This window comes from Balaenoptera borealis, assembly GCF_965194805.1.
Source record: "Balaenoptera borealis genome assembly, chromosome: 20".
NCBI classification, from domain to species: domain Eukaryota; kingdom Metazoa; phylum Chordata; class Mammalia; order Artiodactyla; family Balaenopteridae; genus Balaenoptera; species Balaenoptera borealis.
The window spans coordinates 43,228,441-43,254,851 of record NC_138879.1 but is presented as its reverse complement, the minus strand read 5'-3'; the positions used below and the strand labels follow the sequence as shown (position 1 = coordinate 43,254,851).

General features: G+C 44.9%; 2 protein-coding genes across 5 annotated transcripts in view; one reads left to right on the top strand and one right to left on the bottom strand.

The window, feature by feature from the left end:
* Positions 1 to 9,591, top strand: part of RHBDL3 (rhomboid like 3) — a 49,794-nt gene extending 40,203 nt beyond the window's left edge. For all 3 annotated transcript variants that reach the window (XM_082370927.1, XM_082370926.1, XM_082370925.1), the window contains 2 exons: positions 138 to 198; positions 3,452 to 9,591. In XM_082370927.1, coding sequence (XP_082227053.1) covers positions 138 to 198; positions 3,452 to 3,723 — 333 coding nt within the window. In that variant the 3' untranslated portion in view covers positions 3,724 to 9,591. The remainder of the gene's footprint in view (positions 1 to 137; positions 199 to 3,451) is intronic.
* An 82-nt stretch (positions 9,592 to 9,673) lies between these two features.
* On the bottom strand, positions 9,674 to 25,890 carry LOC309617931 (protein Njmu-R1). 2 transcript variants are annotated; one of them, XM_082370929.1, is made up of 10 exons: positions 23,380 to 25,890; positions 22,361 to 22,441; positions 19,059 to 19,184; positions 18,006 to 18,149; positions 17,703 to 17,760; positions 15,765 to 15,884; positions 14,921 to 14,985; positions 14,631 to 14,767; positions 13,710 to 13,813; positions 9,674 to 10,916 (listed from the first exon to the last, which is right to left on the bottom strand). In XM_082370929.1, exons 1-10 carry the CDS (start codon positions 23,517 to 23,519, stop codon positions 10,863 to 10,865), a joined length of 1,029 nt encoding a protein of 342 aa, XP_082227055.1. In that variant the 5' UTR covers positions 23,520 to 25,890; the 3' UTR covers positions 9,674 to 10,862. The 2 variants fall into 2 exon arrangements, with proteins under 2 accessions (XP_082227055.1, XP_082227054.1); XM_082370928.1 differs by having other exon boundaries at positions 9,674 to 11,826; positions 23,380 to 25,886.
* Between the last annotated feature and the right edge of the window lie 521 nt (positions 25,891 to 26,411).

Sequence of the window (26,411 nt, the reverse complement as noted above, 5' to 3'; positions counted from 1 at the left end):
GGGACAAAGCCACGACCGGCTCATTCAGGATTTAATGGAGATGATTTTTTTAAATGTCAGGTTTTCCTAAGCGGGTTACCTCTGCAGAGGAGTGGTCTGATCTGGAACTAACGGAACTCTCTCTCCTTTTTCCCTAGAACTGGTCAGGCATGAAGTGTCAATTCAAGCTGCTTCGGATGGCTGTGGCCTTGATCTGTAGTAAGTTCTGACGGGGCAGGCTGGGGGAGGGGAGCCCTGTCCTGGGCCTGGGCGGGGGGATGTAGTGATGGCACAGTCCCTGCCCTTCTGGGACTTGTGGTCAAAAAGAAAAGGGAGACGTGTCCACAATGTGCAACAAAGTGGGGGTGTCACGAGAGGGTCTGGCCTACGATGCTGCTCCCTAACCTTTCTTCAACTTTTCACTGACGTATAATCTGCAAACAGAAAAGGGCATGCAGGATAAGTGTCCAGCTCAATGGTCAGGTCAAGAAGAATAACCTTTTTTGGCTTTTATTTCTTTTTTTTTTTTTTTTTTTTTTGGCTGTGTTGGGTCTTCGTTGCTGCGTGCGGGCTTTCTCTACTTGCGGCGGTGCGCGGGCTTCTCACTGTGGTGGCCTCTCCTGCTGCGGAGCATGGGCTCTAGGTGCACGGGCTCAGCAGTTGTGGCTCGCCGGCTCTAGAGCGCAGGCTCAGTAGTTGTGGCACATGGGCTTAGGTGCTCCACGGCATGTGGGATCTTCCCAGACCAGGGCTCGAACCTGTGTCCCCTGCATTGGCAGGCGGATTCTTAACCACTGCGCCACCAGGGAAGCCCCTATTTCTTTTTATTTCAAAAAAATTTCTGGTTTTAGTATTTTTATTTAAAAAAATGTTTTTCCTTCCAGCTTTACTGAGGTATAATTGACATACAGCCCTGTGTAAGTTTCAGGTGTACAGCATGATGATTTGACTTACATCCATCATGAAATGATTAGCACAGTCAGTTTAGCGAACATCTGTCATCTCATACGGATAAAGAATTAAAGAAATTGAAAGAAATATTTTTTCCTTGTGAGAAAGATAACTTCTTAACCTTTTGGGTCATGGAGTTGATCCTTTGAGATCTCCTGTTGGAAGCTCAGGATTCCTTTCCAGAAAAGTGCCTGTATGCACACGCGTGCGCACACACACGTACACACACTCTAAAACTTGCAGTTCAGCAGGTTCACAAACTGTAGCTAATCCATGAACCCCCGTGAACAGGTGCCGTGGGGACCTTAGTTGGGAGAAGTCAGTCTACCTGCAGAGTCTACCTGCTTTTTGAGTGTGAAAGACAGGCAGGTGTTTGCCAGATAGACAGGATGCAAGAGGACACTTCAGGTGCAGCAGGAACAAAGACACGGGTGGGTGAAGGGTCATGGCTGACAAGTCAGTTAACAAAACTGCCCCAGGAGGTTCAGGACCGTGTGTGATTGTGTAAGAGGTCATTGGAGTCGGATCATGGAGGGATTTAAATGCAAAGAGAAAAATTGGGCTTCATTCTGAATGTACTGGGAGGCCACTGGAGGCCTTTAAACAAGAGAGATACTGACAGTTTTGAGTTTGCAGTCACTCATCAGGCTGCAGGATGAAGAGGATGTTGAGTGAGGGGAATGAGACCAGAGGCCAAGAGGCTCATTCTGAGATGGGAAAAGATGAGTCTGAACAGAGGAGAGAAGAGGGACGCACAGACTCTCATTCAGTCCCCAGAACATGGCTATGAAGAGTGGATTATTGTCAGGCTTAATTTACAGGCTCAGAGCGTGAAGTTCCTTGCCTGGGGTCACCCGCCCTAGAGGTGGTAGAGCCAGTATTCAGAGCCAGCCTGTGTCATCTCTAATGCCCCGCACTTTAGCCAGGCTGGGCTGGAGCTCCTGGACTGTCTGTGCCTGGGTCAGCTACCTGCTGTGTGGGGAAGAGGAAGACTGAGCCAGAACAAAGGAGCAGGGGCCTGGGTGGGCTCCACTTCAATCCACTTTTACATCCCTTGTAGCCCTGGCATTCAGGGCCCTCTGGTCTCCGTTTCCTGGATGGGGTTGGAGGATCTGTAATCCCAGAGAGGAACTTCCAGCCCTAAAACTCACAGAATCTTTGAGCCGGGGCCATGGTGGGCCGTGGGGGGCAGTGGGCTGGGAGCAGTTGGGGAGCATAGCCTCCAGTTTGCTCAGACTGAGTTTGTCTGTTTGCAAGGAAAGGAACAGAATAATAAGTCTTGCTGTTGAGAAGAATCCAACTCCAAGCACCATAAAAACTAAAATGTGGTTTTGGAGCTGGAACCAATGCCATTCAAACCTCGTTTGCGGACCGCAGGGCCTGTGAAGCAAAGGCAGGAAGATGCCCCAGGGCCTGGGGAGGCGTGTGGGAGGGCACGGTGGGCGTCCCTCGCCGCTCCTTTTCCGCCATCTATTGGCCACCCCTGGAGTTGCAGGGTCCAGGCCAGGAGGCTGGGCAATTCCCCTGGGGAATGATCATCCCTGTAGGCGCTGGCATCTCTGGGACGTTAGAGAGGAGAGAGGTGCCCTGGTTAACTAACTGGTAACAAATAAGTAGAAAATTCCCCTCAAAGGCTTTAGTCTGTCAAATGGGGATAAGAATCCCCACACTTGGTGTTTTTTGGGTGGTAGGTAATGAAATGGCACAATTTCCCAGCACTTATCCTTTCAAGAGAGTACATACATCCCCATTGGACTGGCCAACCCAAGAAGTTCGTGCAAGAACGATGGATTGGAGAGCGGGATGGGGGCGTTTTAGAATCCGTTAAGATTAAATTCCAGCACTTTGTTGGGATTGTTTATTTCCATCCCTTCCTTCCAACCACAAAAGCACTGGTTCTGAGGGTTCTTTAAGGGTTTTGAACTAGTACATGAAGACACTTTATAAAATGTAGAGGGCTAGCACGTACTGAGGTTGTTATTAATGTCCCGGCAGTGCAGCCTGGTACGGAGAGGCTGAGACTTTATACAGATGGGGAAACTGCACCTCCAGGACTCACGCCTGCAGGGGTGCAAGGGCCTTCGGGCTTCCTCACAGAGCTGTCACCTCTGCCTGGAACGCTCTTCTTAGGGTCTTCTCTTGATATTCAGATGTCAGTCCTTTAGGAAGCTCTGGCCTGGTTCCCCAAACGAAAGAATCCCCCCTCCTTAAATGTGGCCTTGATTTTAAGTCACCTATTGTTTTCCCCATAGAATTTCTTTTACTGAAACTATCTTATGTATGTAACTATATGCTGGTCCATCTCCAGACCCTGTAAGCTCTAGGAGGACAGAGGTTTGTGTGCTGTCTTCACGATTATATTTCCAGGGCACAGAGCAAACAGCGCTTGGCCTGATGGGTAGTGAATGAACTCGTGGGTGGCTGGCTGAGTGGCTGGATGAATGGACGGACTGCAAGGCCTCCTGCTCAGCCCCCGCCCCGTGGCCCTCCTGTGACTTCTCTGTGCTTCCTCCCCTTGCAGTGAGCATGGAGTTTGGGCGGGCCGTGTGGCTGCGATTCCACCCATCAGCCTATCCCCCGTGCCCTCACCCGAGCTTCGTGGCGCACTTGGGTGGCGTGGCTGTAGGCATCACCCTGGGCGTGGTGATCCTGAGGAACTACGAGCAGAGGCTGCAGGACCAGTCGCTGTGGTGGATTTTTGGGGCCATGTACACCGTCTTTGTGCTGTTCGCTGTCTTCTGGAACATCTTTGCCTACAGCCTGCTGGACTTAAAGCTGCCGCCGCCCCCCTAAGGGCCTGGAGGACCTCGGTCGGGGAGGGGAGGGAGAAGCAGCGTCGGCAAGGAGCAGCCGTATTCTTTTTCTCATCACCAGCTCAGTGAGACCAGGGAGGAGAGGACAAGAGACGCTGGGCCGCTGTAATATTTGTGTTCCGATTTGAACAGAGTGGAGGCATTTTTCCGAAAGGCACCTGTTGGAGGATTTGGATGTGGCTTCTGTAGTTTTTCTAGATTGTTCTGAAAACCTCGGGCCAGGGTGAAGGCCTGGGGTGAGGTGAGAGTGGCCGTCCCCTCGGGCTGGGCGTGTCCCACGTGTACAGGGGTCCCCTCCCTTGTCATAGACTGGGCACCAGCCTTCTCACTCATCGCCACCCTGAGAGACCTAAGCGCGTAAGGACGGCCTGAGTCTGTAGTAGCCAGGCAGGCCCTTGTCCAGCCCCGAGGTCACTGTGGGCCAGGAAGTGTTCCCTCCATAGCTGTTGGGTCTGGAGCTCTGGAGTGGAAGGGGGCCTGGTGGTGGAGGACGTGTCGACTTTGGTCTGGGGGGGCCCAGGGTGCCCTCCCATGCATGTCAGTGGGTGCTGGGATGTGGCCTCTAGTGCCTGGGGTGGGCAGAGGAGGGCGATTCTGTAACGCCAGGCCCCACCTTTGCCCTGCAGGTACCCAGTGAGAGGAACCCAAGCGGGAGGGAGTAAACTTCGTTCCAAGTTCCCCCAGTGGAAGGGTATCAACTTTGGGCGTCTCCTGGGTGCTGACATCTCACACCAGTGCGCCAGCATCCATGCCCTTATGTTCAGGGCCTTTTCCTCCCCTTCCACTGCCCTGACCCCGCAATGTGCCTGTCCTTTGTTTATAGAGCCAGTGTTCTGATACGTGTGTGCATGCGTGAGTGAGTGAGTGAGTGTGTGTGTGTGTGTGTGTGTGTGTGTGTGTGTGTGTGTGTGTGGTTTGGTGGGCGGATGCACATGGGATGGGAAAGACAACGTGAGGCCAGTTGGAGGCTGCAGAGGAGGCTGCGAGGGGCAGAGGGGGATGGGGCGGGAGTTTGCATGAGAGGAAGGAGGGTGCTGAGAGATGGGAAAAAGCTTGCCCCCTTCTTTCTTGCCTTTCTCAGAGAGGCTACTGGGCTTTCTTGCCTTTCTCAGGCTCCCAGTAGCCTCTCTGAGAATCACTGACCATGGGAGACTTGCCGTGGTGGAGGGAGACCTCGGGCCTTTCCAGGGACCCTCAGGACGCTGAGGTTTTCCTCGCCTTTGCCAAGTTCTGCTCTGATTCCCATCTAGAATAGACTCCCTATCTGAAAAGATTCTGTTGTATCTCCCTTAGGAGCTTTGGGGGCACAGGAGAGGCTGGAGCAGGAATGTTGAGGCCAAGTGCCCTTTTGAGTTGAGGGCACAGGAGGCTACAGTAAAAGGAACTCAATTCAGATGGAAAACTGCTCCTGGAGAAGAGCTGTAGGGTGCTTGGGTGAGTGTCAGAGGTGAGGGCAGCCTGTAGACTCAGATGCTCAGAGCTGGGAGGGATGATCAAATCCATCCCCCCACCCATTACCCAAGTGGCAAAACAAGGCTGAGGCAACGACCCCTGACAGAAGCTTGTGCCCACCCTGAGGGGTGGGTGTGGGGAGGATGGCCTCTGACAAACTACGCCATTCCCTTTATACCGCTCTGGGAACTCACAGCCACTGACAGCCCAGGAGGCTGCGTTCGTGCAGGAAGGAAGGAGGCAGCCACGTGCCTGTCAGAGCCCTTAAATATACCAAGGTCCAGAGTCAGCCAGGCCAGGCATTTGGGGGTCTTGGGCCACTGTGATCGCACGTAAATGGTCAGGGTCTTCCTAGCCAGGGACACCCCCAAGCCATGCCAAGCCCTTCCCTGGCTTTGCCCAGCAATAGATTGTTCTGGTCCCCGCATCTGGCTCCCGAGGTCCTGCTGCACTTGTGCCAACGCTGTGCGGAGGACTGCCAGCCCCAAGGTGGGGGATGAGCCTGGGTGTGGCTGAGCTGTGCCAGCCTGTGCCCGCCACTCTCTGCCCCCTGAGAGGCAGGTGTAGCTGGAAGAGTCTGCTTCTTAGGAGACTCTGAGCTGGAATGGGGGCCAAGAAGACTCGGGGGAGGATGGAGGGGGGACCTCAGCCCTGGGCTGCCACCACTGCTAACCCTGAGGGGCGCTGTCCTTTCCTGGAGGGACGGAAGCTGCTGGTGCCCTGCTGCAAGGCAGGGCTTCCCCTCCAGGCCCTGGCACCTGAGAGCTCTGGGATGTGGGTGGAGGGAGCAGAGAGGGGCCTTCTTGTTTGGTGCGGCCTGGAGAGGGGCAAGAAGACTGTGAACCAGAAGAGTCTAGAAAGCCCTCAGAGAAGTACCCAGTACCTTCAGAGTTTCAGATGGAAGCCTGTTACCGAGACGGACTGCCTGAGGCGGAGGTCCTGTCTCCCATCCTGTTAAGTCTGCCCTGCAAGGTCTGGGATGCGCTAAGAGAGCCTCCTGCACGCCTCAGGCCTCCAGCCCCAGCGGCTCCCTGTCCAAAAACAACCCCGAAGTTCTTTGCTGTGCTTAAAGCCCACCTCCACCAGCTCTCCCAACCATCGCTCCAAGCAAGACTGCCCAGTGATGACGGTAGTCACTTCACACCACTCAGGTCTCCAACCCAGGGCCGGGAGACAGCTGTCCGGTAAGAAGGCTTTACTTTTGGAGTCTGGGTTTCTTTCTCCCCGGCAAGTCCCTCAGTTCGCGAGCTCCCAGCACCTGCCAGCAGCACGTCCCCGTCCTCCGTCCTCCCTCCTCTAGTGTGGCCACCTGGCCAGGGTGCTGGGAAGCAGAGGGTGGAGTGAACCTTCAGGCTGTGGAGGCCGGTCGCCTTTCATCCACAGGCTCCAGAGACTGAAAGCTGACGTTCCCCAAACAGCAGCCCTAGACTCCCTCCCTCCCTAAACGGAAGAGGCATCACGGAAACTGGGGAAAGGAAAACAAACCTTCAGAGGAGAAATTTCGTTTTAATGACACCATTCATCATTCATTTTTTAATTAGGAAAAGCTCCCTAAAGGAGACGCTTTTGACAGCTAATGGGATTCTCAATTTCCATGAGAATCATTCTTGCCCAGAGGATTAGGAGAGTTGCTGCTACGCCAAGCCTGGATCTTCTTTCCCCAGTGTCCAATTTCGTTTGCAAATAATGACGATTCCCGGGTGCAGTGGAAACCCTTTCTGACATCATTCATGTTGCTCCCAGTGCTAGCTGGAAAGCTCTGAAACTCCTCTGCCTTAAAAAACTGCCCGACACTTATCTTCCCCCGCCCAGGACTTGAGTAAGTGGAAACAAAAAACACAAGCTGCAATGTTTGTTTCTAAATATTTTTATATCGTGTATATTCTGTATATTTTTGTTGTAACATACTATTTGAGCACAGATTCCATTAAAGATGTTTTTTTTTTCTTTAAGCCACTGGTTATTCAAGAAGTGACCTGAAGGGCTGGCATTGGAGTCTATTTCATCTCAGTTTGGGTTAGGGAGGGGGAGAGTGTGGACAGCAGTGGGGGTGGGTCTATGATGTATGCGCTACAGATGGGGCATCCGTGCTCGGTGCTGGTGATTCCAGCTCGGTGGTTCTTTTTTTTTTTTAATATATAAATTTATTTATTTATTTATTTATTTTTGGCTGCATTGGGTCTTCGTTGCTGTGCACGGGCTTTCTCTAGCTGTGGCGAGCGGGGGCTACTCTTCGTTGCGGTGCGCGGGCTTCTCATTGTCGTGGCTTCTCTCGTTGCGGAGCACGGGCTCTGGGTGCCAGGGCTTCAGTAGTTGTGGCACGTGGGCTCAGTAGTTGTGGCATGCATGCTCTAGAGCGCAGGCTCAGTAGTTGTGGTGCACGGGCTTAGTTGCTCCGCGGCATGTAGGATCCTCCCGGGCCAGGGCTCGAACCCGCATCTCCTGCATTGACAGGTGGACTCTTAACCACTGCGCCACCAGGGAAGCCCAGTTTGGTGGTTCGTAACGTTTCTTGATTTACTGAGTTCTTTTGAGTGGTTGATGAAAGCACAATTTCTCTGCCCATAAAAATGCACAGATAGACAATTCTGTGTATGATTTAGGGGGAGAGGGCTGTGAATAAGGAAACTCATCCATAGTTTCAGGTCAAGAACCTCTGTGCCAGCTGTCCTGGTGGGTGCCCTGCCTTCCCCTTCCACTCTTACACGGTACCCCAATGAGAGCTTAATATTTTGACTATTATTATTGGAGGAATTGTCTTCAAAATATCCTAGGTACTTCCTTTTTTACCCCAATGGCCTAGTCTTTAGATCTTTCTAGAGGCTGTCAGCACCCTGATCTTGAGAAGGGATTAGGAATGTTCTCAGGGTAAAAGGGCATGGACAGTTCACATACAGAAGGGGAAAATAAGAGGAGCATTAAGTGTTAAGGTAGAGTCTGGTGCTTGGTAAGTTTAACAATCGAGTGGGCTTTGAATGGGTGAAACCTGAGAAGGTGATCCGTTCTTATCAGTTTTTCTAAGCTGATGGCAGTGTATGTAGTTTTGCCATTCATAACTTTCGCTGGAGGATTAAACTACCCTGTTAAATTCACTGTGGGAGTTGCTTCCCTTAAATGTTTTCACATCAGTTTCCTGTGTATCATTTACAAATATTTTAAAATGCTTTCTGGGATGGCAGAAGTCACCCCAGAACAAACTTGAGAGCAGGGTTCAGCCTAAAGGTCCAGGAACCCACTTCTGTTTGGAGTGTGGAGAACTGACTCCCCTAGAAGGAAAGTCTGGACCCTGTCAGCAGCCGTGCTCCCAGGACTCAGTTCCAGGTTCCGACACCCGAGGCAGTTAAAGGTAAGCTCCCTGGCAGCCAAAAGTCGTTAAGCCAGCTTTGGACTTGGCCTCTTATCCCTTCCTTCTTCACTCTTCGGCTTCCTCCCTTCTACCATTAAGTAATGGAAAGATTCTCATTCTTCCCATTACTTAATGTTTACCGATAATGAGGTAATTATGAAGACCATTTACTGGGTACCTACTATGTGCCAGGGCACTGGGCGAGAGGCACTTTCAATCTTACTCTCATTTAATTGCACAGCTACTTGGTGTGAAGTGGGTATAAGTACACCCGTATTGACACATGAGGGCAAGGCTTAGATAATTCAGTAACTTGCTAGTAGGATCACAACCAAGACTGCCTGGTTCCGAAGTTCATGTTCTCAGCCTTCGGGTGTTTGTATAGAACTTTAAGGACAGTAAGTCTGTAGAAGCATCAGGGTGTTTGTTTAAAGAGCCAGTCTCATTGCCCTGGGCCTGGGGCCATTGGTCACAGCCATGAACCTTGGAACATTCACTCGGTGTTCACTTAACAGGATCTCCATTTTGTCAGCCCTCCCAGAGGTAGGTCACAAGAAAATCAGTAGCTATCACCCACTATCACCCCCAATGTCCAGAATCTAGCATTTATGCCAATGCAGAGTGGTATGAAGTCCATGAGGCACATTTAAGAAGTTTAGCAGATATAGGACTGGAGCTGCCTTCTTAGACCTCCAAATGGAAAGACTTCATTGAAGCCAGTGGGGTTTCCATGACTAAGAAGACACATGGTTAGGAAAATGTAGTCCTAGTAACTGAATCTTATTTCTGAGACGCTGCAGGCTTTTCTGGCATCTGGTATAAGTGATCCTCTGGTAAAGGAGAGGCATTCTGTCATGGTTAATAATGAATGAGAGTGAAAGGAATTGACTTGGGTTATTGAGTTCGAGAGGTAAACTTTACTGGACAATGAATAAAACATTGTGATGGAAATTGCTCCTACACTCTGCCTGATGCCTCCTGCAGGATGCAGAAAGGTGTCTCCCAGCAGGTGATTTGATTTTCTTCAACAAATTCCTTAGCCTAAGAAGTATAATTTCCCCCATAAACTTGTTGCGAATTAATAAAAATGTCAGGCTGGAGAATTGAGCTCACTGAATAAAAATGACTGTGCTGGTGAGAAGCTAAGTTGTTTTATTATTATTATTGTAAATATAATTACAGATAAATTGAGACCATTTTTGATACGTGACAAACATACATTTCCTGTGTATAGCACACAAATAATACATAATGTATTCTACACTTGAACAAATGCTTTTTAAAACTTTAAAAGTTAATATATTAGCTTATTAAAATTTGAATACAGTACATGTTTTTGGTCATGAGCTCTTTGAGTTTCTTCTCATGGCCCACAAGATATTCAACGCCATGTCACTATTTTCCTTGTCTACAGTAGTGATATACAGTTTATCATACACTTTTAAAATAAGACTGTTTTATATATAACTGTGTAATGTAGTGAGCTTACATTACAAAAAGTATATATAAAAGTACATATAAAGAATATGTAATTATGCCTTGACCCTATCCATAAATGACTTGAAGCAGGTAATACATTTGCTTTTAAATGCTATTTACAACATGGACTCTTGAATGATATGTGAATTTGAAAATGAAAAATATGTTTTCCAGACTCAAAATGTTGATGTCTTAACATTGTTTATTTAAAAATTTGATTTCCAAGTGGGCAACCCTACATTAGAAAAAGATTCAAGGGCTGTGCCATAAAATCGCTTGTTTTCCATAGTCATTCTGAATTTAATGCTATAAAAAAGATGCTACTTGGATTTTTTTTTTCTACACTGACTATGATCCAAGTTATTAAAGTTTAAAACCATATGAAAGCCTTTATGAGGATCCTGAATTGTATTTCTCATTAAAGAAAAGAAATGGCTCAGTGAGTTATGTCTCTAGACTTCTATATAAGACAAAGCAGAAGGCCATTGTCAGTCATTTGCAAAGTTAAAACTCAGCACTTAATGTGAATTTAGATGAGTGTAGGAGAAGATTTTTAACGGGCTTGTGTTCCTCTGAGCATCCTGAGGGCAGTGAGAACACAAGACTTCTGATCTTCTAAACAAAAATCATTATCAAATGGATTTATTAAAGAGCTAAGCAGAACAAACTGCAGTCATACGTGTGTAGCTACAGTTGGCTTCCATGGGAATTATAAATGGCTCTGAGAACACTTTCAATTGATTCAGAATAAAACAATTTAAGGCTTGCAACAAATGTACAAAAAACTAAAAGCAATGATTAACCCTGACATGAAGAATCTCTGTTACATTTGCTTGTACAATTTATGTACTTTGTTTCTTTTTTAACACTCGGTTTAAAAACTCCAGCATTTTCATCTGAAAGAAAAAAGAAAATATAGGCTCTTGGCAAATACCTGTGAACAAATGAAGAAAGTGATGGGGCCACTTCTGCAGTAGCTTTCCATCAGAGATAATGTTTTATCTTGAAGCTAGTACATCTATTTTTAAAGCTCATTTACTTCCTTACACACTCATGATTTATTTGCATATTGACATAAAAGCTGGCTTCATCATCCATCCATTATCAATCAGACAAAAAAAATCTATCAAGCACCCACAGGATGCACAGATCTGTTTTTGAAATGGTGTCGTGGTGTTAATTTGTCCTAAGACTAGAAGTACTTTTTTTAAAAGACGCTATAGTACGTTGAGAAAGAAGTATTATCATCTTTCTGGGAGGAAAACTTGCTAAATACTGCAGCAAACTCCTCACAGAAGCCACAAGATCTCCTCTGAAGTTTTTTAAGGAACAACTCCCTGAAGTCTAGAATTTATGAGACCAGCAAATGTAAAATTTTCATAACTCTAACACACATCTGTCTAGGGCTCAGTGAAGACTTGCCTCAGATTTGTATGTCTAATTAGGTTTAATCTTAAAAGTACAACATGAAAAAACCTAGAATATGTTTCAAATAATCTGAAATAGCAATCCTATGACAGTTATAACAACTGCAATTTCAAACACCAAGGCTTGCATAACTTCACAATATAATCATCTCAAAACATGTGATCAAAAACTTTGGGTAGGAGCTTCTTTCATAAATTCTTCGAGGACAGCTACCACACTTTTGGCTTCGGGCATTTCTTCGTGTTCCACTTTAACAATCTTCAAAAGGATATCTCCACTACCACAGTTCTTTAGGAACATGTAACATTTAAACAAAGCATAATGACTCATTTCTGCCTGCCGGATAAATCTCTTCAAATTATTTGTGTCTTGTATGGCCTAGAAAAAGATTACCCAGTTAAATATATGTTTAGTGAGATAATAATGAAGCCTGAAAAAGATCTCCTATCCAGCTGAGAACTCAACATATGTTACTGAAATGTTTGCTTTTTATTTTTGAATATTTTCATCATTTTTATTGCTAATATACTTTGCCCTTGGTAGAACAAAATCTTTTATATATATAAAGTAAAAATACTTTACAAATCTCCTAAATAAGGTGACAACATGCCTCCCCACCAAAATTTTGAACGCTTAGGCATGGAACTCCTTTTTTTGTGCTTTCCAACTAAGATATGTCACAAATTACAAGACTGATGTCCTTGAAATATAAGCAAGCATTCAATCCAATTAATTGGATATGCAGTGGTACATATGCAGAAGCCACTGAAAAATATAAATGGAATGCCTTTTGAGGATTCTAGTTCGTGTTTGTTTTTAAAAAATTATTTTAATTATTGTGAATAAGGCTTATGGTACAAAATACATACAGAATAATGCAAATTTATGGTTAAGACCCGGACTCTACTTGACAATTTATCAAAAAATATAAAGATATTGTTTACATATAGAGAATGACAGGTAACATCTTTCATTAGTATTGCCTTTGCAATTTATGTCGCTATATCATAGTGGATAGATTTGCTCCATTGAAATGTGTCTTTTTGTTTGTTTATTTGCAAATAGTAAACTAACATGAAAAAATGTTCAGCCTGAATAATAATTAAAGACAGATTTGAATAGCTATGGAGTGCCAATATTAAATTAATAAAAATAAATAAGATTGATAAAAACTGTTATATTAGGTTCTGCATAGAAAACCCACACACATTGCTGGCCATTCTGTAATTTGTTCCTATTTTTCTGAAGTGCAAGCTGGCAATTTGTAATAGGAACCAAAGCATTCAAACCCTTTAACTTGGTAATCCCACTTTTGGGAATATACCCTAAGGTAATAATCCAAATGAAAAAATACGATCCAGCAATGCTCCTTCTGCATCTACCTGAAGAAAACAAAAACACCTATTCAAAAAGGTATCTGCACCCTCATGTTCCCTGCGGCATCACCAACGACATGAAGAACCCAACTGTCCACTGACGGATGACTGGACAAAGAAACTGTGGTATATATACACAGTGGAATACCACTCAGCTATGAAGAAGAATGAGATCCTGCCATCGGTGACAACACAGATGGACCTCAAGGGCACCATGCTAAGTGCTAAGTGAAACAAGTCCGACAGAGAAGGACAAATACCACACTATCTCTTCTACATGTGGAATCCAAATATAAATAGGTTTTAAAAAAAAAAAAAAAAAAACCAAGCTCATAGACTTAGAGAACAGACTGGTGGCCACCAGAGGCAGGAGGTAAGGAGTGGGAGAAATGGGCAACCTGTTTTGGTTTTGGTTGAAATAAACTGAATTTTTAAAATGCAAATAAAGGGACTTCCCTGGTGGTCCAGTGGTTAAGAATCCATCTTGCAATGCAGGGGACGCTGGTTCGATCCCTGGTCAGGGAACTAAGATCCCACATGCTGTGGGGCAACTAAGCCTGCGCGCCACAACCAGAGAGCCCGCACGCCGCAATGAAGAGCCCGTGCTCTGCAACTAAGACCCGACAGAGCCAAAAAATAAATTAAAAAAAAAAAAAAAAAAAAAAGCAAATAAAAACAGTGATATACCATCATCACCTGTCAGATTAGCAAAGATGAAAAGTTTAGGTACCCAGTGGTCACTGGGTATGGGAAAACTGGCACTGAGGATTCTAGTTTTGAGAATGACATCATAGCTACAAAGCAGATTTGTTACTCAGTCACTGGTACTAATTACAATTCAGACAAAGACTACGTGTGGCACTCGGCACACAGCCAATTAGTTACCTTTAGTTTAAAGTTCTCCAGGACTTGTCGAAAAAGAAAAGGGTTACCTCCTTCAGCACCATTCAAAAAAGCCTGCATCCAATCCTCACAAAACCGATTGCTTCCTATAAAATATTTTAGAAAAAATAAAAGTGAAATCACAAGACATTTATTCTTCCTTTCTTTTTATTTATTTTCTTTTTTTTAAATTGAGGTGTAATTGACATATTAGTTTCAGGTGCACAACATAATGATTCAATATTTGTATACATCATGGTATTCTTTTCTCCTTTATAAAAACTCTTATAATGAATTATTTAAGACTTCTATAATGGTCTAAAAAAACTTAACTCACCACCTGGTTAAGAAATACCAAAATGGTTGAAGCTCCAATGTGCCTCTTCCCAATCGCATCCCCTTCCTTTCCCATCAGAAAGGATTATCATGCCCGTGTCTTTCTTTAAACTTTTGCCACATACTTTATCTCTAAGCCCTATATAGTATTATTTTGCATATGTTAAAACTGTATTTTTCTTTAATGGCTCTTGCACTATATAATATGTTTGTGTGCTATACTGAGACATATAGCTCTAGTTCACTCATTGTCACGGCTATATAGTATTCCATTGTACGAATAGAGCAGTTTATCAATTCTCCCGTTGACAGACACTTAAGCTGCTTTCAGTTCGTTGCTATTTCAAACAGTGCCCTTATGAACATCTTGTATTTGTCTCCTTGTGTACATATACAAGAGTTCTCTATATACCTAGGAGAAGAATTGCTAGGCATGACATGATTTCCATGTTTCTAGAACTGCTATTGTTTTTGGCGATTTGGGGATAAACATGTAAAACTGCACAAGACAGGAAGGATAAGTTTGCATCATTTGTTCTCAGCGCAAAAAAGGAGATTCACAAGCCTGCTCCCGGGGTTGTGGCTCACCTGCGTTGTGGAACTGAGGCTGGGAGCTACTACAATCGATGATCACAGACTTATGCTGCTCCTCCGTCATGGCCATGCACAAAGACGTCATGGTGCCTTCGTGAATAAGGCCTTGGAGACTGGCCACACTCAGAAACCTGCCACACACACAATCCTTTTGCACAAATTATATTACAGGATGGGAGGGAGGAAGCAAATTCATTCTGCATTGGGAGCGGGGGTGGGTGTTAAAAACATAAATATCAGGCTTGCTGTGGAAAAGGTTCTCTCTTTGCAAAACTGTTCTTTACCTGTGAATGTCTCTCTTTGTTTTTTCATCTGATTCTTTAACCTCAACAGGAGTATAACTCAGAGCCTATGAGAGAAAAATAAAGCCTAACTGACACATGTATTCCAGTTTTCCTTGTTGAGCAGCCACTTGTGACTAAACACCACCTCCCCCAATAACCACCACGCTAGACGATGCTTGCTGAGCACTGTCCGGGAGCTCTCCAGAGCCTTCTTCAGCTGTTGCTTACTAATGGTCTGAAACCTGGCTTCACCACCTGGGCTTGTGGGGCCATCCAGCCTCAGCTGCATCTACCTACCACAAATTTACATGAAAAACCTGGCCATTTACTTGAGCCTACCCCATTGTCTGGATATTTTAGTGAATTTTTCATTTTTTATTTGGACATTTTTATACAGGTAAAATCACTTTTGATTTCCATTTTCCTTCTCAAATTATTTTGGAAATTACACCTCTTCCAGATCACTTCAAAGAGTAATTATTTTAGGGAGTTCCCTGCTGGTCTAGTGGTTAGGATTCGGGGCTTTCACTGCCGTGGCCCAGGTTGAATCCCTGGTCGGGAACCAAGATCGCATAAGCTGTGCTGTGCGGCCAAAAAAAAAAAAAGTAATTATTTTACAACTTTTATCCTATTAGAAGACTCAGTATTTGCAATTCTACCTTAGTAGTGTAACTTTCTAGATCTGAATAAATAGAGTGTGGTCTATCCTAATTGCAGGCATTGTCTGAATGAATGTTCGGGGGGGAAGGTAATGTTCAGAGAAAATAAGTATGTCTTTAAATAATCCAAACTCGGCCAAAGTGATTCTCAATTAAGGAAATGATTTTGTTTGGGCAATACTTACAGCATGTAGCAGAAAGGTAAGCTGCTCCTGAAAGAGATGAACCACCCTTTGGATTGGGCATACAACATCCTCAAACCAGCTGCTCAGGTAGGACTGTACGTGGTTCTCCCCACCCCTTTCCTTGATCAAGAGAGAATGTCATTTGCTTTGATATCAGCCTTCACCTTAGTGGACTTAACATTTTCTTCATGATACTCTTGACAGTGAAAAGAACTGGGGACAGACACCTTCTTTTAAGCTAACACCACAAATTTTAAAAAAGGAATTGTGATATAACTTTGCTGGGCTTGTTGGGCAGAGTGGGGATTAATTCAGTACTGCATTTCTTAAAAACACACTAAGAAATGTGTTATATAAAATGAAGAGACTGAATTAATAGGGTTCCATGCTATTTCTTCACTGAAAGGAGTTGGGGCATTTACATGTCAATCTCCTCCCACTGTACTGTGAACTCTTGGAGATACTCTCTTAATAATCCTCATCTCCCCAGCACCTGGCACAGCATCTGAAACATCCATGGATGAGCTTATAAAGTGCCTGTTGAATGACTGAAAGAATGCAGATAGTTCGTTCACACTCGAAATGTGAACAGGGAAGGATACAAGTCATCGCATCAAAGCACTCAAGCCCACTCTGGGTGTCAGACACGCTGCCAGGAGCTCATTTGGCTTCCTTGGCTGTGCTGCTCCCTGGGGCTGGAGGGAGAGCTCCAGCCTGGGAGAGCAGCTCCCCCTAGACTCGTATCCCCAGCTCACTCCTATGCTATCCATTCCCCTCCTGCAGTGTCTTGTAAGCACATGCACGACAAGTGAAAGGAATTATTACCACGTGTAATGGGTAGTAAATTTATAAGAGTTATGACTTAACTGCCACCAACCAAACGCGTAGTTTTTAAAAGGTATGGATAAAGGAATCGATACGGATGTATCTAATTCATAAAAGATCGATTAATGAAAAATGGGATGTCTCTAAAAATCTTTGAGGTTGAGTTCAAGGACAGTCATCCCATTGCATAGCATGTCTCTGGTGCCAGAGGCTTTGTGGGCCATTAGTTCTGACCAGAATATAAATCTTATGTGTCTAGAAATTGGGAAAAGAACGTCATCTTCCTCGCTTGGCATGTTACTATATACCTTTGAATTTAATTGATTGAATTTTTCATAAACGCAAAACTTCAGAAGCAGTCTTGTGAAACTTACAGCACTTATAGGACTATGTTCCCTGCTTCCCTTAACAAGCACCTTTCTTTTTTTTCTTCTTTTTTTAAAACAAATCCATTTTAAATTAATTTATTTTTGGCTGCGTTGGGTCTTCATTGCTGTGCACGGGCTTTCTCTAGTTGTGTGGAGTGGGGGCTACTCTTCATTGTGGTGTGCGGGCTTCTCATTGCCATGGCTTCTCTTGTTGCGGAGCACGGGTTCTAGACACGCGGGCTCAGTAGTTGCGGTGCACGGGCTCTAGAGCGCAGGCTCAGTAGTTGTGGCGCATGGGCTTAGTCGCTCCGCAGCATGTGGGATCTTCCCGGACCAGGGCTCGAACCCGTGTCCCCTGCATTGGCAGGCGGATTCTTAACCACTGCGCCACCAGGGAAGCCCCCAAGCACCTTTCTATTAGCCCACAAAGTAGCATATTTTCAGAATTCCTAAGTGTCTGTGTCCACCTGGATGATTTGACAAGTATAGCAGTTGCATAATGTTAATCATCCCAGTCTTTAAAAATATTAATGCAGGGACACCCCTGGTGGTCCAGCGGTTAAGACTCCATGCTCTCAATGCAGGGGGCCCAGGTTCAATCCCTGGTCAGGGAACTAGATCCCGCATGCCACAACTAAAGATCCCATGTGCCGCAACTAAGACCCAGCACAACCAAATAAATAATAAATATTAAAAAAAAAAAGAATGAAACTCTTTTTTAAAAAAATTAACACAATCATCTTACCTCACAGTTCATGTTATTTTTCAGACCTTGAATATACTTGTCCAATTCAAGCCTGAAAGTATGTTCTTAAGGAAGCAATAAAGGATGAATCAAAAAAGGGTTTTATCTCTCAATAGGTAATATAAAAATCTCTCAAATAACTGTCAATTAAAACAAGCCAAGACAAACTGGTCGTATGGAGGTCTGAAATTGAAGTTAATGCATAAGAGGTAGAAAACCTTTTCGGAGGTTGCTAGTAATAATCCTCTACTTGCCTGCCAACATTTTCCTTCCTGATACCCTCAAAGACCAAAGAAAGGATATAGCTCAAGTCCTTTTTCAGACCCTCCTAAAAAGCAGACCACATACTCTGAACAGTTATGTTCAGAGTCTGTTGTTGCTGTTTGGGAAAGCAGTTTTTCTTGTTGGAAAAGGCAGTAATAACAACCAACTCGGTAACCTGGAGTTCTAGAAAAGAAAGAAAAAGGTTAAATGTATTATTTTGATAACTCATGCATGTAGTTCTGTAGACTCCTCTGAGCCCTGGTCATCCTGATCTGGCAATACCATTAGACTGCTCAGTAGGTCAGAGCTTCCCAGACTTCTTGGTTTACTTGTAACAACAGAGGAAAATGAACATATACCATAACGGGCTTTAGCTAAAGCAGCACCTAACAAACATGGAATTTCTTTGAATTCTCCTGTCTTATGTGAAAAATTCATGCAAATTTCACTCTTGTTCATAGTTTATCCATGTTCACATAAATATAATCATCTTTTCTCCCTCCCCTAAACCTTCACGAATCACTGAAGCCCCAGGCAGATGTGAAGTGTTTATTCGATGGCCTTATCTTTGGGATGTGGCCTCATACTCCTGAGAGGACTTGATGCCAATATCATGGTCTGAAGTGAACTACAATCAAGGGGTGTAGTGGAAAGATGGCTGGAATTCAACTGAGGACACCTATATTTAAGCATGAATTCCATCAATGTGACCAGCCTTGGGACCTCAAGTTCTCTAAGTTTATGACTTCATCTGAAAATGGAAGTAAGAGTATCTGCTTTATCACCCCTTTGTAAGGAGAATGGCATTGAAGTTTGTGAAAGCCCTTTACAACTGTAAAGTATACAGTTTTAGTTTTGGTAATCAGCTCTTTTCTTCCAAGTACAAGGCTAAATGTGTACACTGAGGAGGCAGAGTCTCTGCCACTCACTTAATTCCATTCCACAAAAATGTGTGTGAGGCCCAGTGCTCAGCTGCCAGGGAACAAAGATGAACTTTGCAGGTCTAGTAGGTACTGATCTTTTGGAGTTTCTCACCACTTCTCATATTTAGCTCAGAAATAAAATCTCAGGATACAGCACATTTATACTTACCTCAGCTCCACAGATGCAACATTACCCAGCCCTTCAAAGACTGCTCCCTTAGAAAGACGCTTAGCAATGAAACTGCACAGCTCTGGCTCCAATTCAGATGGTAGATTAGTATCCGCCAAGGAGAGGCTTGACAAATGAAAGACACACGTTCCTTACCAGTGGACTCTGCATTTACACCCCGGAAGTCAGACAGGACATCGCTAAAAGCCCTCACTAAGGACTCGGCAAAGCTTTCTATCTGACTCCTGTTGGTGAGGCTTCTAGGAATGTATATCACCAAATATGATCTACCTCATCCATTTAAAATAGTTCTATCTTTCCAGCTCATTCTCTCTAGTATTATGACTCCACTGGGACCCCCAAGCCACTGACCTTATATCTTTTTCACAGAAACCTCAAGTTTCTCATCCTCACCTCCTTCCTCCTTACCCAGCTTAAATTCCAGTCATTGTAATCACACCCCTGCACACATTCTCATTCAACCCCTTTGTTTTCACCTCCCTGTACCTGCTTAGCAAAACTTCAGCCCTGGTTAGTCCAGCTCTCTACCTACTCTGCATCTGCACCTATGCAGCTGAATGTGGTTGGACAAAAACCCATATCCACAGTGTCTAGTCTCATTTTAAATTAATGACCACTAGGAATTCCCTGGCGGTCCAGCGGTTAGGTTGGTGGTTTCACAGCCGTGGGCCCGGGTTCGATCCCTGGTTGGGGAACTAAGATCCTGCAAGCCGTGCAGCACAGCCAAAATACATAAATAAATAAATAAATTGAATTAATGACCACTAGCCTCCAGTGGGCCCTACCGCTGCCCAGCTATCACAACATTTCCTGGTTCACTCATTCTTCTACTCTTTGAGATCTCTATTTTTCTTTAAATTAATTAATTAATTAATTAATTTATTTTGGCTGCATTGGGTCTTCGTTGCTGAGCGCGGGCTTTCTCTAGTTGTGGTTGAGTGGGGGCTACTCTTCTTTGCAGTGCACGGGCTTCTCATTGTGGTGGCTTCTCTTGTTACGGAGCACAGGCTCTAGGCACGCGGGCTTCAGTAGTTGTGGCTCGTGGGCTCTAGAGCGCAGGCTCAGTAGTTGTGGGACACATGGCTTAGTTGCTTCACGGCATGTGGGATCTTCCCAGACCAGGGCTCGAACCCGTGTCCCCTGCATTGGCAGGCGGATCCTTAACCACTGTGCCACCAGGGAAGTCCCTCGAGATCACTATTTCATGCCTCCTCTTCTTTCCTCAATCCTCCAACTACCTACTACCCATGAGTAAACACACCAGCTTAGTGATCATTTATGAGCTAAACATAAACACTTCAGTTTGGTTGAGATTAGAATATAAACAGAAACTATGAATTGAATATGCAGGAAGAAAAGCTCTTCTATCACCAAACTTCCCAATAGAAAATATAAACCCAATACGCCTCACATCTTTGGTTTCATGTTATGGAAATTTTCAAACATAAAAGTAGAGAGAATAGTATAATGAACCCACATGTACCTACCACCCAGTTTTGACAATTATCAGCTTATGGGCAATCTTGTTTCACTTGTGGGGGCAGGGATAAACTGGGAGATTGGGATTGACTTTTTTTTTTTAACTTATTTATTTTTTAAATTTATTTTCGGCTGCGTTGGGTCTTTGTTGCTGCTTGCAGGCTTTCTCTAGTTGTGGCAAGCGGGGATTACTCTTCATTGCAGTGTGTGGGCTTCTCATTGTGGTGGCTTCTCTTGTTGCGGAGCACGGGCTCTAGGCGCGTGGGCTTCAGTAGTTGTGGCATGTGGGCTCAGTAGTTGTGGCTCGCGGGCTCTAGAGCGCAGGCTCAGTAGTTGTGGGACACATGGCTTAGTTGCTTCACGGCATGTGGGATCTTCCTGGACCAGGGATCGAACCCATGTCTCCTGCACTGGCAGGCAGATTCTTAACCACCGTGCCACCAGGGAAGTCCCTCGAGATCACTATTTCATGCCTCCTCTTCTTTCCTCAATCCTCCAACTACCTACTACCCATGAATAAACACACCAGCTTAGTGATCATTTATGAGCTAAACATAAACACTCCAGTTTGGTTGAGATTAGAATATAAACAGAAACTATAAATTGAATATGCAGGAAGAAAAGCTCTTCTGTCATCAAACTTCCCAGTATAAAATATAAACCCAATACGCCTCACATCTTTGGTTTCATGTTATAGAAAATTTCAAACATATAAAATATAGAATAGTATAATGAACCCACATGTACCTACCACCCAGTTTTGACAACTATCAGCTTATGCGCAATCTTGTTTCACTTGGGGGGGGGGGGATAAATTGGGAGACTGGGATTGACTTTTACACACTACTATATATAAAATAGATAACTAAAAAAGACCTAGTATATAGCACAGAGAACTCTACTCAGTACTCTGTAATAGCCTATATGGGGAAAGAATCTAAAGAAGAGTGGCTATATGTATACATATAACTGATTCACTTTGCTGTACACCTGAAACTAACACAACATTGTAAATCAACTATACTGCAATAAAAATTATTTTTAAAAAAATCTTGTTTCACCTGTACTCCCATGTTGTCCATACCTCCCACTTCCCAGACTTATTTTGAAGCAAGTTTCTGGAATCATATTATTTCATTCCTAAATTTCTCATTAGGTATCTCTAAAAATGAGGACCTAAAAAAAAAATAGATATATATATATCTATCCGCAATTCTATTACAGTACCTGAAAAATTCCTTAAATCATCCATCATCCAGTCACTCAGTGAACATATTTTTGTATTATACTCTACTTTGCATCCATCAAGTATTGAGGTTCATTCATTCATATATATATAAGTATATATTAAATATCTACCCTGTGCCAGGTACCACTCAAGGTACGAGGTAGGGAGACATCGATGAACAAAAGAGACAGCAATCCCTGCTATCTTGGAGTTTACACTGTAGCGTGCAGCAGAGGAGCTATGAAAGGGTATTCAATGTGGGGGGGGGGAAGGAGGATTTTAAATTTCTTGATACTTATATGATATTGAATATTTACTGGAGTTCCAATCAAGAAGCTCAGAATAACTGTGTGGCTAATCACCCTGGGGTTAATCACAAGGGTATTTGGATCTGCCCCAGCCTTGAATAAATGAACTAATAAGAAAATCCAGATGAGGTTCCTAGGGGAGAGGTGGGCTTGATGGTTTGACTCAGGGAAAGCTGCGTGGAGACAGGGTACCCACTGACATCTGCAGGCCAGAGATGCCCTTAGGAGAAAAGCACATACGCGGGTTATGGCCAAGCTGTTTTTACCTGAAATCATCACCAGAGGGAGTTTCCGCATTTGTGCCACTTGGGCTTCCATCATCACTGTCCGCTCGCTGCTGTGCCAATCTGCACGCCGCAAAAGCAAGTCAGCTATCAACTTATGGGTTCTAACTCAAGTGGAGTATGGGGCCCCCCACCCCCCGCAAGCAGGATAGGGGCAGTCAACTAAAAATGCTGCAAGGTAGAAGTGCTTGAATCCTCCACTGCCTCCATTGACAGGGAAAACCCATAAAACAGCTCTGACAAGAGCTCCTTCTCTCTGCAGGCCACTTAAGGGGTGGAGGAAAGGCTAAATTAAACATCCAGAAGAGTCAAGGAAATTTACTCTTAAAAACAGACTTTACAGGGAATTCCCTGGCGGTCCACTGGTTAGGACTTGTAACTTTCACTGCTGAGGGCCTGGGTTCAATCCCTGGTCGGGGAAATAAGATCCCCCAAGCCACGCACGACGGCCAAAACAAAAACAGAAACAGACTTTACAGGGCCAGAAGAACCCCAGGAAGTCTGCTGGGGCAGAGGGAAAAGAGGCAGCAAGGACAGAGGGTAACTAGAAGGTGGGCGTGGGGGTAGGGATGGCGGGTTGGGGATGGAGGAAAGTGGGGAGACAATGACAGGAAGGACAGGGGATGGGAATTGACATTTTTGAGCGTGCGTGGCACTGCGCTAAACAAAAGGCAGGGGCGACAGGAAGGGGCTGGAAGATGTCAAGGACAGGGCGCAGAGGCATGGGAGGGCCAGGGACAAAAGTCCAGGATGGGGGCCCGGAAGTACCGCGTGAGGCGAGGAGGGCCCTGAGGGCCAGAGACCTTGGCTGGGAGGGGAGAAGACGGCGTTTGAGAGCCGCCAGGCTGCGGGACCCGGGGTAGGCTGCGGGACCCGGGTTGGGCTGCGGGACCCGGGGTGGGCTGCGGGACCCGGGGTGGGCTGCGGGACCCGGGGTGGGCTGCGGGGTCGGGCGGCGGGGCCGGGGGGGGCGGGGCCACAAGGGCGGCCGGGCGCTGCACCTGCTTCCGCGGTAGCTGTAGAGACAGTAGTGGCTGCTGGGCGGCGGCTCGAGTCTCCGCTCCTCGGCGGAGCCACCCTCCTCGCTGCTCTCTACCTCCTTTTCATCCCCATCCAGCGATTCCTGCAAGGAGGGGAGCATCGCGGCGGCCACTGAACAGCCCTGTGTCCCCGCCAAACCGCTCCCCCGCTGCCGTACAGTCCTCGGTGGCCCGGCTCCTCCGGCTCCCGGCCCTTGCGTATCTGCGTTCCGCCGGTTTCCCGGGCTCTCAGGCGAGGAAGCTGGACCGCCCCCTGATTTTTATCTCTTCCTCTCTCACATCATTCAGGTCTCTGCAGAAACGTCACTTCCTCAGAGAGAACTTCTTGACTGCCCTATGCAAAACACATCCCACACGCACCTCTACTGCTGTCCCATCAGTCTCTGTCCTGTCCCCTTATATTTACTTCTTCTTCATCGCACTTACCCCCACGTTATGTATTTGTTTACTATGTCTCTCCCACTAGAATGTCAGCTTGTTCACTGCTATATCCTCTGTCCTAGCCCATGGCCTACGGTGCTCAAGAACTGTTTGCTGAATTAGTTCTAAGATTTTGTAACGCCTAAGCATGTTTTTCTTGCACGTTTCACCCTATCACCATATCAAAGATATTAAAGTACACCTACATCTCATGTTAACTTTATATAGAAAAATAATATCTAACATGTACTGAGCAGTTTCTGTGTGTGAGGACTCTTCTAAGTGCTTTACAAATACTTACTCATTTAATTCTCACAACTCCGTGAGGTAAATATTATTATCCCATTTGACAGATGAGTAAACCAAGGCCAGTATCACTTAACTTGTCCATGGTAAAATAGCTAATAAGTGGCAGAGTGGCATTCAAACCCACTCTGGCTCTAGAACTTTTTTTTTTTTTTTTTTTTAATTTATCTTTGGCTGCCTCGGGTCTTCATTGCTGCCCACAGGCTTTCTCTAGTTGCGGCGAGTGGTGCGCGGGCTTCTCATTGCACTGTCTTCTCTTGTTGCGGAGCGCAGGCTCTCGGCGCATGGGCTTCAGTAGTTGTGGCGCACAGGCTTGGTTGCTCCGCGGCATGTGGGATCTTCCCGGACCAGGGCTCGAACCCCTGTCCCCTGCATTGGCAGGCGGATTCTTAACTACTGCTCCACCAGGGAAGTCCCTCTAGAACTCTTAATATTGCAAAATTGAATTGAGGATGACTTGTTGACCTAAAATTATTGGACGATTAATCTCAGGGTTGTTTTGTTTTGTTTTTTGTTTGTTTTCACTTCTTTAGATCTTTAATTTCTTACAATATTTTGGTTTTCCAGAGTATAGTTCAGAACTTTTGTTAAATTTATTCCTAATTTTTATGCTTTTTGATGCTATTGTAAACAGAATTGTTTTCTTAATTTTATTTTCAGATTGCTTGTTGCTAGTGTGTAGTACAATTGATTTTTGTATATTGATCTTGTACTGTGAACTTTGTTGAACGCTTATTAGCTCTAGATTTTTAAAATATGTATTCCTTAGAATTTTCTATAACCAAGTGTATTAGTTTTCCAGGGTTCCCATTAACAAAGTACCACAGACTGAGTGGTTTAAACACACACACACACACAATTTTTTTTGGCTGTGTGGCTTGCAGGACTGAACCTTAGGGTCCCAGCAGTGAAAGTGCTGAGTCCTAACCACTGCACCCTAAACAACAAAATTTATTGTCCCACAGTTCTAGAGGTTAGAAGTCCAAAGTCAAGGTGAAAACAGGGTTGGTTCCTTCTGAGGGCTATGGGGAAAAGTCTGTTCCAGGTTTTTCTCCTTGATTTATAGTGGTCTCCTTCCTATGTCTCTTTATATTGTTTTCTTCTATACCTATCTCTGCAACCAAATTTCCTCTTTTTGTAAGGACACCAGTCATCAGTGTCCACCCCAATGACCTCACCTTAGCATTATTACCTCTGTAAAGACTCTATTTCCAAATAAGGTCACATTATGAGGTACTGGGGGGTAGGATTTCAACACATTACTTTTTCTTTGCGGGCTTTTTCTTTTATTCACACACTCATGCCATCTCTGAATAGAAATGGTTTTACTTGTTCCATTCCAATCTGGATTCCTTTTACTTCTTTTTCTTGCCTAATCACCCTGGCTGGACCTGCAGTACAATGTTGAATAAGAGTGGCAAAAGTGGACATCCTTATATTGTTCCATCACCTTCTTTCTTCATTTTTGTTTTTGGTAGAGCACTGGGCACCATCTAAAATTATCTTATTTTTTATTTTAGGAAGAATGAATAAATGCTTTTCTATAATCACTCCCTACTTCAGACCAATTTCATCTCTTATCCAGATTACTGTCACATTCTCTATGACTTGCCTTTCAGCCTCCACCAATCCACTGTTCTCACTGTAGGCAAAACGATTTTTTCTAAAACGCAAATCTAATTCAGCTTCATACTTACTAACTCTGTGACTTTGTGTCAATTACTTCAACTCCCCGCTCCCCCCCCCCTTTTTTTGGCTGCTCCGCCCTGCAGCTTGTGGGGTCCTTGTCTGGCCCACGATAAGTGCTCCATGGATATCTATTACTTTTTCCTTTTAATAGTGACATCTAAGTTACATTACTGGTTATTTCTCTATGCCAAACTCTAAGTGCAGACAGAGGAAGTTTAAGTGGCTTGCCCAAAGCCATGCAAATAGGCAGTGGCACTGGTGGAAAATGAACCCAAGCACTGGACTCTTAACCAGCTATACTCTTATTTGCGTTTTTCTCTACCTGCCCTCTTAAAACTCTTCTGTTGCTTCCCAGAGACTTCAGCATAAAATCCAGCTCCTCAGACTGCTGGAGAATCTCCGGAAGTCGCCTTTGCCAGCCTCCCTAGGATTATCTCTTGCCATCAGCCCCTTCACTACGAGCTCCAACCCTACTATCTCTAGTGTTTTTTCAGGTGCTCAGGCTCAAAGACGTGCACTTTTTGCGCCCTTAATGAGATACCCTCTCCTCCACCTCGTTTGCTCCCATTGACCCTGCA